The sequence below is a fragment of the Globicephala melas genome, chromosome 16 (assembly GCF_963455315.2).
Source record: "Globicephala melas chromosome 16, mGloMel1.2, whole genome shotgun sequence".
Lineage (NCBI taxonomy): Eukaryota > Metazoa > Chordata > Mammalia > Artiodactyla > Delphinidae > Globicephala > Globicephala melas.
The window spans coordinates 77,463,755-77,482,827 of NC_083329.1; the positions used below are offsets into that span (position 1 = coordinate 77,463,755).

General features: G+C 45.5%; 1 protein-coding gene across 2 annotated transcripts in view; it reads left to right on the forward strand.

Annotated features, from left to right (window-relative positions):
* Positions 1-19,073, forward strand: part of NID1 (nidogen 1) — a 95,042-nt gene that overhangs the window by 48,266 nt on the left and 27,703 nt on the right. For both annotated transcript variants that reach the window (XM_030839482.3, XM_030839483.3), the window contains exons 11-12: positions 5,851-6,000; positions 7,397-7,519. In XM_030839482.3, the coding sequence (XP_030695342.1) occupies positions 5,851-6,000; positions 7,397-7,519 (273 nt within the window). The remainder of the gene's footprint in view (positions 1-5,850; positions 6,001-7,396; positions 7,520-19,073) is intronic.

Here is a 19,073-nt window from a genome sequence, read left to right on the forward strand (position 1 = left end):
CATGGAGGGAACACCTTATAGGCATTTGTGTCATTACCTGCCTTCGATTGAATTCTTCCTGATTTACATCTAAAACTCCATTCGGAGCCTTTCTATTTACGGATTTCCATTTTACAAGCCCCAAGTACTAGCATAACTTCATAGCCTATCAAAGTTAGAAGGTAAGCCTATTAATTAGGCTAATTATGCTTTAGGTTGCTGATGATTTTGGTGATGATGGTGATGGGCCAACTCCAAAGAGCCAGATTGTTTAAATTTCCCCACTTTTTCCGACTGCTGCACTTTGACCTGTTGTTTCCAAGAATTTCAAGTTCAAAGATTCTTGGAGATTTCCAGGTCTGGAGGGCAGCATGCTAAAGGGGCCATCTGAACTGAACATTTCTTCCCAATTTAAAACAGATTCCTCTTTTACTGCCTCAGTGAACCATCTCCTTGTCCTTTCCTTGCTGTTTACTAAACCCTAGCATGCTTTCTGTTTGCTCTGTCTTGAAATTCAGATGAGGCCGCCAAGGTCCCAGGGTGAGATGGTGTCTTGAGGGCGGAGGGAACAGGCCGTTCTCATATTTTGAGTATGACCCAAACATCTGTGAACTGAGAGACAGCCAGTCCCCTTTGCACAGAGCTGAGATTTCAGCTCTGCTAAAGTTACTTCTTCTTTTTTTTTCCATAAAGAACAATTTCTGTGAATTTGGCCTGACTTCCTTCTCTGCTTTTTGAGACGAAGCAGATTCAAAGATCTGTTTTCTGTGGCAGCACCGTTTGCATTATATTTCGGCTCAAGCTTTGGTGGTGGATCCCTTACCCCTTGGGTGGTGACGTGGACAGTCCTGGGGCAGACGTGTGTGAGGCATGTTGTGTCCTCAGTTTCTGTCTCCAGCCATTCCTGGGATCCACCCTCACGGAAGGGCTAGGGCGGGGTGCAAGACAGGTGGTGGGCAAACGTCTACTCCTAGGCATTTGATTTTGAGGAAGACAACCTCTCTGGGCCTCAGTTCCTCACCTGTAAAATGAGGTGATTAGACTGCATCATGGGCTTCCTGTGTCCCGTGGAGCCCTGGGAGATGCCCCAGGATCTGCCAGTGGGGATACAAGGACTATTTCATTTTCCTGTATATCAATTTCTGAGTAAGATTTTGTTTGAATAATGGATTCCCCCCTCTCAGAAGCAAGTGTGAAAACCACCTGAAGATCATTAAGTTCCACCAAGACCTGGCATCGAGGTTTCCTGATTCTCCCCCTGCCCGTGGCCCCCTGTGCAATTCCATCCCACTTGGCTTTTGGCCTCTTTTAATTGGCTCCTTTGAGACTCACCTCACAGAGAGATGGCTCACTGGGTGAAACCAAGTCTGCCTGAATGCATTCACACACAGAGTCTGGCTCCTCACTGGATAATTTACGGGTCAGTTTCACTCTCCCGGAATTCCTTGTTAAAGCTACGTCCTGGGTTGAAGCACAGGCTGGGACCGATGTCTGTCAGGTCAGAGCAGGGAAGCGTGAGGAAAGAATCTGGATGGTTGTCTGTGTCCTGACAACTGTGAGGGGCTGGGCGTATGGATGGCCAGAGGTGACTGTCTTTCCATGAGGATGGGTATCCATTAGGGGAGGGGCTGCTTTGTGGATTTCCATCTTTGTCATTTTCTGCAAGCCTGTGACTTTCTCTTTTCCACTGGGTGCAAACTTTTAGTTAATTGGAATGTGCAAAGTATGCTGACACAAAGGAAAAGAGCCTCAGCTGACCTGCAAATCACCTTTATGTGTAGATACAGTTGCCGCCTGTGATACGTGACCTGTACGGAGCATGGGCAGGTTGGGACCCCGAGTTGTACAGTGCACGGCACCATGCACCTGCCCGTCGGTCAGGGGGAACAGGGCTGGGCTTCAGCTAAAGGCTCAGCCTGGCTCACCCAGCGTTCCTGTCCTCCCTCCCTCTCCTGTCATGTTGTTAGGAAAAATTACTGTGAATCATTCATCTCTGTGATCTTTTTCTCAGAACTTAAAGTAACTAGAGGCTGTGAAACCACTCCCCTAAAGGCTGTTTATTCCCCGCCCTTTTCTCTCCTTGTAACACGTGGCTTCTTTCCCTCGTTTTGTCCTTCCTTCTCAGCATCACCTCCCTTCTCCGCGTTGTCTCATTTCCTGGCCCCAGCCAGCCTTGCAGGTGTCTCTTGGGGACCAATGTCACATGGGGTGGCGGCATCTCAGGGCAGTTCCTTGGCTCTGCCCATGCCAGGTCACAGTCCAGGGTTCTCTTCAGAAATGCGGGAGCTAGAAAAGTAAAACCCCAACTGAACATGTAATTGTAATTAATTTTTTAAAATTAATTTTTATTGGAGTATAGTTGCTTTACAACGTGTTAGTTTTTGCTGTACAGCAAAGTGAATCAGCTATACGTATACATATATCCCCTCTTTTTTGGATTTCCTTCCCATTTAGGTCACCACAGAGCACTGAGTAGAATTCCCTGTGCTATGCAGTAGGTTTTCACTAGTTATCTATTTTATACATAGTAGTGTATATATGTCGATCCCAATCTCCCAATTCATCCCTCCACCACCCCCACCACTTTCCCCCCTTGGTGTCCATGTGTTTGTGCTCTACATCTGTGTCTCACTTTCTGCCCTGCAAACCGGTTCATCTGTACCATTTTTCTAGGTTCCACATATATGCGTTAATATACGTTATTTGTTTTTCTCTTTCTGACTTACTTCACTCTGTATGACAGTCTCTAGATCCATCCATGTCTCTACAAATGACCCAATTTCGTTCCTTTCTATGGCTGAGTAATATTCCTTTGTATATATGTGCCACATCTTCTTTATCCATTTGTCTGTCAATAGGCATTTAGGTTGCTTCCATGACCTGGCTATTGTAAGTAGTGCTGCAATGAACATTGGGGTGCATGTCTCCTTTTGAATTATGGTTTTCTCTGGGTATATGCCCAGTAGTGGGATTGCTGGGTCATGTGGGAATTCTATTTTTAGTTTTTTAAGGAACCTCCATACTGGTTTTAAATCCCATTTTGAGCCTGATTTTCTGTCCTCTCCAAAACTTTCCCCTCCCTCCCACCCTGTACCCCCTGCTAGTTGACAGGCAGGGTGAGAATTGTAGGAAATTGCCAGCCTGCGGGGTTAGGAGCCTTTGAGGGAAGCACAGCTGGATGTGCTGGTGGCCCCTCTTGTGTAAATCAGTGAAAAGGTCTCCTTTGTGGTGTTGTATATTTTGCTTAAAAATATACACTGCCAAACGTAAAATTGATAGCTAGTGGGAAGCAGCCGCATAGCACAGGGAGATCAGCTCGGTGCTTTGTGTCCACCTAGAGGGGTGGGATAGGGAGGGTGGGAGGGAGATGCAAGAGGGAAGGGATATGGGGCTATATGTATACGTATAGCTGATTCACTTTGTTATACAGCAGAAACTAACATACCATTGTAAAGCAATTCTACGCCAATAAAGATGTTAAAAAAAATAAAGAAAGAAAAAGAAAAAAAATGCTTTGTATACTTTGAAAATGAAAAAGGTAGAACTAAATTGCTTGGAGTTGTAAAGTTCTAAAGCTTCCCTCAGAAGAAAATTGCTCTGGCGTGAAAAATGGTCTTACATAAAGGAAAACGTGATTTAAAAAATTAAATTATAGGGGCTTCCCTGCTGGCGCAGTGGTTAAGAATCCGCCTGCCAATGCAGGGGACATGGGTTAGAGCCCTGGTCCGGGAAGATCCCACATGCCACGGAGCAACTAAGCCCGTGCACCCCAACTACTAAGCCTGCGCTTTAGAGCCCGCGAGCCACAGCTATTGCAGCCCGCACACCTAGAGCCCGTGCTCCACAACAAGAGAAGACACCACAATGAGAAGCCCGCGCACCGCAACGAAGAGTAACCCCTGCTTACCGCAACTAGAGAAAGCTTAGGGAAAGCAACGAAGACCCAATGCAGCCAAAAATAAATAAATAAATAAATTAAAAGAAAACTAAATTATAAACTACCTTTTTCTAGAAAGGGTTTGAGGATTATAGAAGCATAGGTGTGGGAATTCCCTGGCGGTCCAGTGGTTAGGACTCTGCACTTTCACTGCCGTGGACCCGGGGCTCAGTTCCTGGTTGGGGAACTGAGATCCTATAAGCCAAGCGGCTTGGCCAAAAAAAAAAAAAAAAAGAAGCAAAGGTGAAGGTGATGGCAGGGCAGGGGACATTAGGACCTACCCATGTTGCCAAGGGTGGGGCACAATGAGGCTGGAGCGAACACAATGTGTAAAATGGTCACTTATGCACTCTAATGACATGAATATTTGATGGAAGAGAAGTGAGACTCCTTTCCTGGTTGTTCTGTCTGGGTATATTTCCCCTACATTTTTTTTGGTCCCAATTCTCCGAGAGTGTCCCTTTCACACTTTGCGAGCTGAAGGAGTTGGGGGAAAGAGGACCCTGGAGAGACGAAGAATGTTAGAAACGATGAAAGGTGAGAGAAGACAGGAGCGGCCCAAGGAAACAGTGTGTCCTTGGTTTGGTTCAGTGTAATCTGGGCTACTGTTGTCTGGAAAGAAATTTGGACCACTTGTAGCAATTTAAAATCCAGTAACCCTTTGGCCCACAGACTTGGTTCCATGGTCCCTGTCCCATGGGAGTTAGTTAACAGTCCAACTTCAGGAGTCTAAACTGCTGAGTCCGCAGGCTGGGCCTCCATCCACCAATACGGTACTTTGCTAACCTCTCATGGGCGCAGACAGGATCCTCTTCTTTACCTGTCCCCTGACGGTGCTTGGAGCTCTCTCTGCCGAAGCACTTGAGACAGGATGAACTGGAATTAATCTTGGGAAGACTCATTGAGGATACAGTTGAGGAGTCCTCCTGTATCCAGGATAATCTAAACCCTGAGGGCCTCCTTGCAGGAAGAAAGTGTCCTGTTCTGGCATCATGAGGGCCAGGACTCTGACCTGGGCCTTAGAGCTTTAAGACCAGAAGTTAAAGTGCCTTACAAACCCCAGAGTATCTGAACCAGCTGTTGGAAATCACCCCCTAGACCTTAGTCCTTGACTTTCATCTTGAGGCAGCAGCACAAGATGGGGTATGATTTTCTAGCCTGTATGTCACATGCCTACTTCCTACAACCTCATTCTCTGAGTCTTGTCATCAGGACCCTTTAGAAAATAATAGTCCCATCTACTGGGCCTCCCCATGCTTGGCATGCTGGAAGTCATTCCTATTCTACAGGGGAAGAAATTGTGGCTCCGAAAAGTTATATGATTTACCCAAAGCCATAGGGTGGCCTCATGCACCTCGTAGAAACCCAGGGCTGCCCACCCCAGAGGCCCACAGTCATCCTACCATCCCCGTCTCACTTCCCTGGGAAAGTTTATTTCACCTTCCTTGGTGGGACGTGGGTGACTTTGGCATTCGTAGTGAACATTCCACCCGCCCAGTGAGCCGAGGGCAAAGATACCGTGGAAGTCTCAGATCCTCAGCTCCAAACGCTCCACCAACAGAGGTGCCACGGGAAGCGTGTCTACCTGCAGATTCCACCTCCACATCCAGAGGAAGGGAAAGTTGGGTTTCGGGGACCAGGTGTGGAGAGTGGCCTGAGACAGAGCCCTGGGGCGAAGCTGAGGTCGAGAGCCAGGCCAGTTGACCCCCTGCAGTGGCAGGCTGCGAAGACTTATCAGAGGTGGGATCCAGGTGGGAGGAAACAGGAGGAGAGCCAGGGGTACCATCCAGCGGGGAGCAGGGATGAACCTGAAGAGATGTCTGGAGGTCTGGGGTCCAGACATGGTCCACCTTAGTGGACTACACTGCTTGGAAGGGCCCTGGGACTGCTCAGGGGACTCTTCCAAACATTGCATGTCAACCTTTTGTCTGAAGCTGTCATGGACCAGCGCCCCATCAACTACTGTGAGACTGGCCTTCATGACTGTGACATCTCTCAGCGGGCCCAGTGCATCTATTTGGGAGGCTCCTCCTACACCTGCTCCTGTCTGCCAGGCTTCTCTGGGGATGGCAGAGCCTGCCAAGGTACGTTGTCACTCTGACTTTCCTCCCTGTGTAACCTGAAAAAATTCCCTGGGTGATACTTACCACATGCTAATTACTGACTCAACTCCAAATTCAAGAGAATGCTTCTCAGGCTTCCCTGGTGGCGCCGTGGTTAAGAATCTGCCTGCCAATGCAGGGGATATGGGTTCGATCCCTGGTCCGGGAAGATCCCACATGCTGCAGAGCAACTAAGCCCGTGTGCCACAACTACTGAGCCTGTGCTCTAGAGCCCGTGAGCCACAACTACTGAGCCCATGTGCCACAACTAGTGAGCCCCTGCGCCTAGAGCCCGTGCTCCACAACAAGAGAAGCCACCATGATGAGAAGCCCGTGCACCACAACAAAGAGTAGCCCCCGCTCGCCCCAACTAGAGAAAGCCCGCGCACAGCAATGAAGACCCAACACAGCCAAAAAAATAAAAATAAAATTAAATTAAAAAAAAAAAAGAGAATTCTTCTCTCAACTCTGTTGAGTAGATGGGCTGTATTTTGTATCTCTAGTAATTTGAATTATGTGTTTTCTTTGGGGGGCTGTTCTCATTGGGGAAGACACTTGTCCTCCCTGTACCATTTTGTTCCATGTCACTTGCTCGTTCAGGCAATAATTAAACACCTGCTGTCTGCTAGGGACTGAGGAGATTGTTTGTCTTTCATGAAAAGACAAACAATCCTTACACACATGGAGCTTAAAGTCCAGCCTTTTATTTAATAAGATACATACAGTCATTCACCTGGCCTGCTCTAACCTTGTGTTCCAAAAATGTAAAGTCCCCTTTTTGAATAAATGACTTCAGATGCAGAGAATAAATGGTTCCACAAAATTCAGACCTCAGATCAGTCCATTGTTGGCAGCCAGGGTGCTCTTAGAGATAATTTTAAGTGAAATAACTCTGAACACCGTTCCCCGGTCCCCTGGTTTGCAAAATTACTTAACGTTACACCATGGAGTATTTCTGGAAAGTCCAAGCTTCTCTAAGAGATTATAATTTCTGAAATACTTTCTCTTTGTTACTGAACATGTGAATTTTCTCTGGTCTTTGAGATTTTTCTGTCAAGCCGTTAATCATCTGTCTCCAAACTCAGACATTTCTGAAGCTCTCGTTTATGATGAGAAGGAAATAATGAAAAAAGATCCTCTCGTTTTTCCTTTTGCTTGATTTTTCTTGAAAACATCAAAGTGAAACACATTTGTAAATACACTGGATAGAAATTGAGGAGTTAGTGTTTTGATAATTAATGTTTGATGAGTTCCTAAATCACTGTTCCCAGATCAGAAACTGAGTCCCCAGAAGTTGAGCAAGTGGCTTATATTATTCTGGAAACTAGGAATTCTAGAAGGAATCTCACTATCCCCGGGCTTGGTGGCTGTCTTGCAGATGTGGATGAATGCCAGCTAAGCCGATGCCACCCTGATGCCGTCTGCTACAACACTCCAGGGTCCTTCACGTGCCAGTGCAAACCTGGTTATCAGGGAGACGGCTTCCACTGCGTGCCTGGAGGTAAGGTGTCGGGGACGTTTGGAGTTGGCGGGTCATTGCCTTGTCCATGAGTACTGAGTACATGGCCCTGGGAGAGAAGGCGAGGTGGGGACGTGGGAGGCTCCGTGGAGAGTTGAGGTGGGTGATCAGAGCACAGCTGCGGTGTTGAGCATGCGGGTTGCACACTGCACAACTCTGGGGGTCCCACACCTGGACCAGAACTGTGCTGGCAGCCTGGAGGCTGGTCATCCCTGTGACTTGAGCAATACAGGGTAAGAACTATCTGTATTAGGGTTCTGCAGAGAAACAGAACTAATGGATGTGTGTGTGTGTGTGTGTGTGTGTGTGTGTGTGTGTGTGTGTGTGTATATATATATAGCGAGAGAGAGAGAGAAATATATTTATTTGTATATAAAGAGATTTATCAGAAGGAATTGTCCCACACAACTATAGACGTTGGCAAGTCCCAGGGGTTGTAGTTGGCAAGCTGGAGACCCAGCCAGTGTCTGAATCCAAAGGCAGGAAGAAGCTCATGTTCCATCCATAGGTCACCAGGAGGGGAGAATTCCTTCTTACTCGGGGAAGGGTCCGCCTTTGTGTTCAATTCTGCCCCTCCACTGATTGGCTGAGGCCCACCCACCTAAGGGAAGGCCATCTGCTTTACTCAGTCTACAGAGTGAAAGGTTAATCTCAGCCAGAAACACCCTCAGAGAAACATCCAGAATAATATTTGACCAAATATCTGGGCAGCCTGTGGCCCAGTCAAGTTGACACCTAAAATTAACCATCACAGATTGCTAAGAGTCACGGGGAATGGTGCTGGGGTGGGGAGGAAGGGCCGCCAGCGGTGGGAAGAGGCAGGCTGCTGGGGTGGGGTGGAGGAGGTGAAGGGCCGCCAGCGGTGGGAAGAGGCAGGCTGCTGGGGTGGGGTGGAGGTGAAGGGCCGCCAGCGGTGGGAAGAGGCAGGCTGCTGGGGTGGGGTGGAGGGGGTGGAGGGCCGCCAGCGGTGGGAAGAGGCAGGCTGCTGGGGTGGGGAGGAAGGGCCGCCAGCGGTGGGAAGAGGCAGGCTGCTGGGGTGGGGAGGAAGGGCCGCCAGCGGTGGGAAGAGGCAGGCTGCTGGGGTGGGGTGGGGAGGAAGGGCCGCCAGCGGTGGGAAGAGGCAGGCTGCTGGGGTGGGGTGGAGGAGGTGGAGGGCCGCCAGCGGTGGGAAGAGGCAGGCTGCTGGGGTGGGGTGGAGGGCCGCCAGCGGTGGGAAGAGGCAGGCTGCTGGGGTGGGGGGGAGGAGGTGGAGGGCCGCCAGCGGTGGGAAGAGGCAGGCTGCTGGGGTGGGGTGGAGGGGGTGGAGGGCCGCCAGCGGTGGGAAGAGGCAGGCTGCTGGGGTGGGGTGGAGGGGGTGGAGGGCCGCCAGCGGTGGGAAGAGGCAGGCTGCTGGAGTGGGGGGAGGAGGCAGGCTGCTGGGGTGGGGGGAGGAGGCAGGCTGCTGGGGTGGGGGGAGGAGGCAGGCTGAGGACCGCAGAGTGGGGTGTGCCACCTATTACACCTGGACTGTGCAGCTTCTAAAGTCGAGAATTTTTTTTTATTTAGATGTTGGGGGTAGGAGTTTATTAATTAATTAATTTATTTTTGCTGTGTTGGGTCTTCGTTTCTATGCGAGGGCTTTCTCTAGTTGTGGCAAGCGGGCGCCATTCTTCATCGCGGTCCGCGGGCCTCTCACTATCGTGGCCTCTCTTGTTGCGGAGCACAAGCTCCAGATGCGCAGGCTCAGTAGTTGTGGCTCACGGGCCTAGTTGCTCCGCGGCACGTGGGATCCTCCCAGACCAGGGCTCGAACCCGTGTCCCCTGCATTAGCAGGCAGACTCTCAACCACTGCGCCACCAGGGAAGCCCTAAAGTTGAGACTTTTGTGGTATCTCATTAGATCGTGAGGATAATGATAGCCCTAGTTCAGTACCTGGAATGATCCTAGAACTTAGGAGGCACTCAACAAATGCTGTTGGATGAATACGTATAATTAGCTGCCATTTGCATGAAGCCTACTGTGTGCTGGGTGCTTTACCTACACTATTTCATGTAATGTTCATAATCATCTCTTTAAAGTAAGTACTATTACTATGTCCATTTACATAGAGGATGCTAAAACGCAGAGATAAAAGCACAATCAAGGTCCCAGGGGTAGTAAGTCCTAGAACTAAGTCTCAAACCCAGGTCTGCCCGATGGACTCCAGCCTGGATTCAGTTCCTGAAATCACATGGTACCCTGTCATGAGATTAAGGATGTATCTGATGCCTCCGACTGCAGTTAGCCAGTTGAGTTGTTACTTATTTTAATTGCTGCTGCTGTTGTTGGCAAAATATATTTATGCCACTGTCAATGTTTCAATAAGGGATACATGGAAATTTCCATTTCATCACCTTTTTTTTTTTTTTTTTGGTTGTGCCTGGTCTTAGTTGCAGCTCGTGGGCTCCTTAGTTGTGGCATGCGAACTCTTAGTTGTGGCACATATGTGGGATCTAGTTCCCTGGGCAGGGATCGAACCCAGGCCCCCTGCATTGGGAGCGTAGAGTCTTAACCACTGCGCCACCAGGGAAGTCCCTCATCACTTTTTTGAGCAATTACAAGCTATTTCAATGCCTCCCTTCAGTAGCCTTGAGTGCCTTGAGCATAGGGTGCCTGTGCACTTTATTTTCATGTCCCCAGTATCCTGTGGAGTATGTGGCCTCTGTTGGGGCTCATAGCTCTTTATAGTTGTTGAGGAAATAAACGAATGCACCTCTCCTACCGGCAGTGTATAATAGTATTGATAATTATTTATTCGCACTCTCAACAGGACTGGGTGTGACCAGTTTTTAGGATAATTGACCATCTAAAAGGAGAAGAATATCAGATTAAAGTTTAAATTTCGATATACAATACTACATATTGCTGGTCTAAATTGTTTTCTTCTGCTTAGGACTGGACTCAACAAACTATGACTTGCAGGTCAAATCTGGTCCACTGCCTGTTTTTGTAAATAAAGTTTTATTGGAACACTCATACTCTAGTTTATGAATAGCCTATGGCTGCTTTCATTCTGCAAAGACAGAGGTCAGTAGTTGTGGTAGAGGCTGTAAGGCCTGAAATATTTACTACCTGGCCCTTGACGAAAAAGTTTGCTGATCCCCAGCCTAGATGAACCCAGGCAGGATCAACCTTTTGTTCCTGAAATTATGGGTAAAAGACACGGCTCTCCCCACAGATTCTGATAGGCAGGTTACATAGAGAAAAGTTCATGATAATTTGAGTTAAGACATTCCAGCAGCTATTAAAGATGACTAAGGCATTATCTCCTTAGGCTTCCTTCACATCTCCAGTTCAAAAGGAAGCAGATGTTTCATTTTTTATTTTTGTTCTTTTAACCCGACACCTCGCCCCATTTTCGAGGCTCTATTGACTAAACAGAAACAAACCCAGACCTATAGTCTGGGATACAAAAATGGGACAAGGATAAAACCGATCAGAGTTCTTTGCTAGGATTATTTAGGTATTTAATCCTGTTTTCTTAAGAAATTCAACATCTATTTATATGCTCGAGAGAGAATGTACACTAGAAATATATGTGTCCATCTAGTATTGTTCAAAACAGAAAAAAAAATCTAAGTGACTACCAGCAGGAGGAATGGACAAATGAGTCTGGGTACAATTCATACCATGAAATAATATACAGGAGTTAAAATGAGTGAACTAGAGGGAATCGCCTCGCGGTCCATGGTTAGGACTCCGCGCTTTCACTGCCAAGGGCCCTGGTTGAATCCCTGGTCGGGGAACTAAGATTATGCGAGCCGCGAGGTGCAGCAAATAAATAAATGAATGAATGAACACATTAAATAATAAATAAGTAAATAAATAAATCTGAGTGAACTAGAGTTAATGGATAAATCTCCACAGCATGTTGGGCATAAAAAAGTCATAAAAGACTCTCACTTTCTGAGATGGCTCACACTCTGTCTACGGAGTGTGTCTCTCAATAAATTTACTTCTTACGTATTAAAAAAAAAGTCATAAAAGTATGATCCCATTTATATGAAATATAAGCCTGTATGAAAAGAAACCTGCATATGTATAAACATATACAATAAAACTATAAAACGCATGCATGGGAATGAGAAACAAAAACTTCAGGATAAAGGTTACTTCTATGGTAGGAGAGGGAATTGGGGTTGGGAAGGGCTGCACAAGGTCTGCATTTGTATTTCTAATGTTTTCTTTTTTCCCTAGCTGGAATATGAACACTGAGGTTTTCATCATATTTTTCTAAATTTTGTGTGACTAAATAGTTAATGAAATATTAATGAAAAATTAAGTATAGTGTTATCTGGACTCCTATTACCCAACATAATGAAGTGTAGGGATTAGACATTGAGCAGTTTTGGGTACCTACTCTATACAGAGGGGCTAGTTTAAAAAAATAAAAGACTAAACTAGCTTTAGGGGTGTGTCAGTTAAGGTCATGGCTGCTGCAGTATCAGCCAATGATAAACAAAACAAAAGAAATGATGATTTGTTCCCCACTGTCCTTCTGCACTCTTTGCCCAAAATGCATGTGTGGATTGTGAAGTCAGCTCAGCGGGGCACTATTACCATTTTCTTTAAAATGGAATGGAATGAAAAAAAACAATAATCGAGAAAATAGAGTATGCCGAATATATGCAGTAGGAATAAGTATTGTTTCATGAAATAATAGTTGTGGATGCTAGTCTAGTGCATGGCTGAGTGTGTGCATGTGTGTGTATGTGTAAGCATGCGTGTGTGTCCTGAATTGCAGAGCGGAAAGCATTTCTATGGGTTGTGGTCAGGAAGTTTGAAAGCTGCCATGTTAGTTATCTATTTCTGTGTAACAAATTGTCCCCCAAAGTTAGCAGCTTAAAGCAGTAAATGTATATTATCTCACAGTTTCTGTGGGGCAGGGATTTCAGGAGCTTAGCTGGGTGATCTGGGTTCAAGGTATCTCAAGAGGTTGTTGTCAAGACCTTAGCCGGGCTGCCATCTTCTCTGAGATTCATCTGGGGCTGAAGGATCCCTATGGTGGTTGGCAGGCCTTACGGGCTGCTGGACGGAGGACCTCAGTTCCTCATAGCACGGGTCTCCCCACGGAGCTGCCTAAGTGTGCTTAAGACCTGGCAGCTGGCTCCCTCCAGAGCAAGTAAGGAAGGGGAGTGTGCCCAAGATGGAAGCCACAGTCTTTTTCAAAAAAAATTTTTTTAAGATTTTTTTCTTTTTTTTGCATTTTTTCATTGAAGTATAGTTAATTTACAATGTTGTATTAGTTTCAAGTGTAGAGCAAAGTGATTCAGTGATATATATGTATATATATATTCTTTTTCAGATTCTTTCCTATTATAGGTTATTACAAGTTACTGAATATATTTCCCTGTGCTACACAGTAGGTCTTTATTGTTTCCCTATTTTATATATAGTGGTCTGTATCTGTTCATCCCAAACTCCTAATTTATCCCTCCCCCACCCCTTTCCCCTTTGGTAACCATAAATTTGTTTTCTATGTCTGTGAGTCTGTTTTGTAAATAAGTTCATTTGTATCATTTTTTTTTAGATTCCACATATAAGTGATATATGTTTGTCTTTCTCTGACTTATTTCACTTAGTATGATAATCTCTAGGTCCCTCCATGTTGCCACAAATGGCATGATTTCATTCTTTTTTTATGGAAGCCACAGTCTTTTGTAACCTAACCTTGGAAATGACAATGCTGTCACTTCTGCTGATACTGGTAGTCACAGGCCAACCCTCCTACAGTGTGAAAGGGAACTACCTAAGTGTGGGAATATGAGGAGGTGACAGGTCTGGGGGAATGGAACTGGGTAGAGGTTTGGAATATAGGAGAGCTTATTAGAGGATGAAAGAGGAGTATGAAGAATCCTGGGCTAGAGACGTAAAGGCCAAATTCTTAAGGACAAGTACCAAACCTGGGGATGCTTGATCACTCTTCTTTACGCTTGGCACCAGGCCCGCTTACCAGCTTACTGCTTCCAGATCCATAGCCATTTATAGGCAGAAAGGTAAGTAAAGAGTTCAGGGCTTCCCTGGTGGCGCAGTGGTTGAGAGTCCGCCTGCCGATGCAGGGGACACGGGTTCGTGCCCCGGTCCGGGAAGATCCCACATGGCGCGGAGCGGCTGGGCCTGTGAGCCATGGCCGCTGAGCCTGCGCATCCAGAGCCTGTGCTCCGCAATGGGAGAGGCCACAACAGTGAGAGGCCCGCGTACCGCAAAAAAAAAAAAAAAAGAGTTCAGAAAGTAGGGCTGCATGGAAAGAGGAAAACATTTAGGATAATACAATTGTAAAGGGAGGAAAACTGAGGAAGAATTTAACATGTACTTTTTGTTTGCTGTGTGTCTGTTGTTTGTGTTACAGTTTGCACTTTGTTTCAAGCAAACCCACTGTCAGAAAACTTGAATTTCCCACTGAGAGCTGGAAAGGGCTCCAGAAATTCTGTAATTCATCTCCTTTATTTTGTAAATAAGGAACATGAGGTCCGAATAATTTCTTAGTTTACAAAAGGTTTCTTGAACTCTTTATAGAAAAGAATTTCCTAAGGCAACTTTTCTCAAAATTGCGTAAGACGCTTTTTGAAAGAAAAACATTTTTAAGATCTCCAGGGTGCGCTTAGATTATTATGGAGAAATCTAGGTATCAACTTCTTTTATAACTATAAAAGCAAAACTCATTTACATATTAAATACTAACCAAATGTCAAATCATAAATTTCCAATCAACATTAATTTAATGTGCCAGACTGTTGTTTGTCTGAGATGAAATTGCCATTCCTGCGGTAGCCTCCCCCATCCTGGATGGTTATTCTTTCCATTTCTACTGGATAATTCCAATCAGCCTGCAGAGAAGCCATTTCTCATCCAAAAGACACAAATGAGGGGCTTCCCTGGTGGCGCAGTGTTTGAGAGTCCTCCTGCCGATGCAGGGGACGCGGGTTCGTGCCCCGGTCCGGGAGGATCCCACGTGCCGCGGAGCGGCTGGGCCCGTGAGCCGTGGCCGCTGAGCCTGCGCGTCCGGAGCCGGTGCTCCGCAGCGGGAGGGGCCACAACAGTGAGAGGCCCGCGTACCGCAATAAAAAAAAAAAAAGACACAAATGAGGACTTCCCTTGAGCCTCCACTCCTCCCCAACTGCCGTCCCATTCCTCCTCCCTTTTATAGTGTTTAATTCCTCATGAGGGTTGTCTGGAGTTCTACTTCCGCTTCCTCTTCTCCCATTTTCTCTCCTTTTTTCTACCGTTTTATTGTAAGATAAAACATAGATGCAGAAAGTCGTATAGAACAGATGGATAGCTCAAGGATGGATAGCTAAGGTGAACCCCCATGTGACTACCACTCAGGTCAAGAAGTAGAACTTCACCAGCAGCCCCAGAAGCTGCTGCAGGTGCTCTGTTCCAGTCATTGCCTTCTCCTTCTCTCCAAAAGTAACCACCAACATCACCTTCACAGAAATCACTTCCTTGCATTTCTTGTTTCATCATACATGTACATTCCTAGACACTAGAGATTTAGAGTTGCTCGTTTTTCTATCTCTAGTTCCCTCTGCCATCCCTTTCTTGTCCTTGAAGTTTATCTGTTGAAGAACCCAAGACTTTTGAGCTGTAATTTCCTACAGTCTGGGGCAGTTCAGCATGCTTCTCTGTTCTCCATATAGTCTGCAAACTGGCAGGTGAGTCCAGAGGCTTGATCAGACTTGGGTTCAGTCCTTTTGGCAAGACAATTGGTGGTCTTCCCTTACATCAGAAGCGCGTAAAGTCTGCTTGTCTCACTCCAGGTGATGTTAGGAGCCATTAATGATTATGTCCTAGATCCATTAATTTCCAGGGAGTGGCAAATGGTGAGATGTTAATTCTATCATTTCTTTCTCCTTTATTAGTTGGAATTGATGCTCATTGCTTAGGTCCATTAATGTTTAGTGGGTAACAAAATGGCAGTAGTCTAATTCTATCATCATGGTGGGGTATTTTTTTTCATTTATTAGTTGGACTACTTATAAAGAAATGCTTCCCCTCATCTACCCTTTGGATGCCCAGTGGTACATCTCATAAAGAAAAGGCAGGATAAATGCTTGGATCGTTCCCTTTTTTTTTTCTTACTGGTTGACAAGATAACAGATTGATTCCTTATTAGCCAATGAAGTTTGCTAATTAATTGTTAGTTTTTTAATAGCGTTATAGACTCATGGGTATCGATTGGTTGTAATCATTATTCTCATTGTGATTCAGAGTCCCATCTTTGGCTCATGGGAACCTCTTCAGTTTGACCTCTGGTCCTTTTGACATGATCCTAGTATAGTCAACCCTCCGTATCCATGGGGGTCTGGTTCCAGAACCCCTGAGGATAGTAAAATCCACAGACGCTCAAATCTCTTGTATAAAATGGTGTAGTATTTTCATATAACCTATCCACATCCTTCCGGATACTTTAAATCATCTCTAGATTACTTACAATACCTAATACAATGTAAATGGTATGTAAATAATTATAAATACAATGTAAATGGTATGTAAAAATTGTAAAAATAATGTAAATGCTATGTAAATAGTTGTAAATACAATGAAAATGCTATGTAGATTGTGTGGCAAATTCAAATTTTGCTTTTTGGAACTTTCTGGGATTTTTTTTTCTAATATATTCGATCTGTAGTTGGTTGAATCCAAGGATGTGGAACCTTGCAGATACAGAGGGTCCACTGTGGTCTTTAATATCTTCCTTGCTCTCTGAACTAGAACCAGCCTTTTTTCCATGAAGCTCTTCTTTTAGTGGGAAATAGCATTGCAGGACCACAATCTAAGCAGTAGAAATGTTCAGACAGAGCTAGGAATTCATGAGTCCGTGTTGATAGTTCCAATTCAGATACATGACCACAGCGTTTTTCCTTTACCCCGTCTAGATTATATCCATATCTCCTTTCTTCCACACTGAGAATTCTGGTTCTCAAGGGCACAGTGGATGTAAGAATTAGAATAGACCATAAGTCCGTATTTACTTTATTCCACATTACACACATAACAGGCTGAGAATTCAAATACCACATACCACCAATACAATTTCTTAGAACAATTAAAATTTTTTGCACGTGCCCTCCTATTTTTGTAGTTATATCTACATTGCCTGGGCATCTACGTGTAACCAACACCTACTATATTCTCTCACTTCGTTTGTTTTTGTTTTTTGGCTGCGCTCTGCAGCACGTGGGATCTTAGTTAACCAACCAGGGATCAAACCCACGCCCCCTGCAGTGGAAGCATGGAGTCTCAACCACTGGACCGACAGGGAAGTCCCTTTGTTCTCTCACTTCGAACCCTCATTGGGTCTTAGTTCAGCAAGTCACTCTTTATTGCTTGTTACTAGTCCTTACGTCAATGCCTCTCTAGTTATTTGGTTGTCAGAAGCTTGTTCTCTAGTAAATTTCTCGGGAAGGGCTCATGAAAACAGTATTCCTTGGTTCATTTTCTTTCTCTGACTATCTCAAATATTCCTCTGACGTACAGCATGGCTGTCCAAAGGGCAAATGATCATCGGAAGATAATTTCCCCCTTCTTACCTGGATGCGCAAAGGATTCTTTTTCTTTCTCTTCCATAGTTCCCTTCAAAAGTTCAACACGTTTACTAGAATATGACTTGGTGTTGGTTTTTCTGGGTCTTAGTTACACGGTGTGCTTTTTCAGTTTGTCATTTCACATCTTTTAATTTCAGGAAAGTTTTCTGGAATTTTAGTTTCTGTTCTCTTTCCTTTTGCTTTGGGTTATTTTTTAGGGACTTCCATTTTGCGTATTGAGCCTTCTTTGCCTGTCTCCAGTCTTCGCCCGAATCTCCTAAATGTCTTTGATATCCTTTCTTTTTTTCTTTAAACGTTTTCCTCGCTTCCACCTTCTGTGTCTCCTAAGGCATACTCTGTTCTGTTTATTCACTTTGTGTTCCGTCTAGTTGAGTCTTCATTTCTGAAATGCTTCTTTGTTAAAAGTTTCTACTTCTTCCCTGAATTCTGTTGCCTCATTTTTGAGTTTTTCAAATGCTGATTCATTTTGTTCTTTCCTGTTTTTTTAATCATTGTCTACTGTCTTTTCGCTTAACTTGAAATATTGGGCAGGCCAAAGGTTCGTTTGGGTTTTTTCATAATATCTTACAGAAAAACCCTAACGAACTTTTTGGCCAACCCAATAGACGATTACAGTTTTGATCCGTTAGCACATCTTTTTGGCAAGCTTTCACTCTCTGTAGGGTTGTTGTACTCCTGACTATCCTTTTATATCCTTTTTCCTTACAGTAACTTTGTGTTGGATTTGCCTTCCATACTTTTCTGTTGTTCATTTTTATGAGAGTTTTAGTTTTCCTGAACTTTCTGAAAGACGCTTGGTGCAGATAGCTTTTTCTAGCGACACAGAGCTTCCTCTTCTGCTCTTTTGGTGAAGTGTTTAAAAATATTTCAGCTTACATTACAATTTCCTGGCTCTGCTCCCCTCCCCCGCCGGACCTTCTCTTTCCTTGTACGTGTCATCTTCATCCTCCTTAGTTTTGATTCCATTCCCAGCACTTTCTCCCCAGTAGGGGCTAGATCTTCCAGCTGCTGTTGGCTTTACATTCCACCTTGGAGTAGAAAAATCCCTCCAAAGTTTCAGCTGCCATTTTCAAATTGGCTCACTTTCCAGCTGAGCACCTGTTAGCTCTTTGGGTTCTCCTGTTCCCAGAACTGTTAGATGCCCTGCCGCTTCCCTCTCCTTTCTCTACACAGACGCTGACACCAGGGGGGCTTTGTGACCCCTGCTTGTGTCTGGGGGTTTATAGGACAACCTGGTCACCTCGTTTCATTGTAAATGTTGCCCATGGCTTTGTAGCTATTCTGTCTTTAATTAGATTCTAAAACTAGGCTGTTACCCTCTTCCCAGAGCCTCCCATTCCCTCTTGAACTACTGAAGCCAAATCCAGCCTCTGTACCCCGATACCCAATTATATCTCGGAGACAGAGTTTTGGGTGAAGTAGAAAAGAGGAGCTTTATTGCTTTGCCAGGCAAAGGGGGACACAGTGGGCTAATGCCCTCAATACTGTGTGTCCTGACCTGGAGGGAGTAGTGAGGAGTTTTATAGCAATGGTTCAAAGAGGGTGTGATCAGCTCGTGGACCTTCTTCTGATTGGTTGGTGGTGAGGTAAGCGGGAGTCTGCATCATCAACCTTCTGGTTCCAACCAGTCTGGGGTCTAGTGCTTGTGGGCAGCAAACAGTTAACTTCCTCCACCTGGTGAGGGTTTCAGTGTCTGCAAAACAGTTAAAAGATACTGTTCTGTGTATCCCTTGAGGGGGAACCAGGACCCTGCCCCAAGGCTGCGCTATTGTTTCTTGACTGTTCCTCTCTTGTCTCTGCATCCCCTCCCTTCCCTGATTAGCAACGGTCTGAACCTGCCCTTTGGAACTCAGGGAAGGTCTTGGAGGCTGAATGAAGCCTATTTCCTGTAATTAAGGCATGGGGGGGGGACACAGGAAGGCTTTTGTGCCCAGGAGCCACACAGGGTCCTGCTCGGTTTCACCACTGCA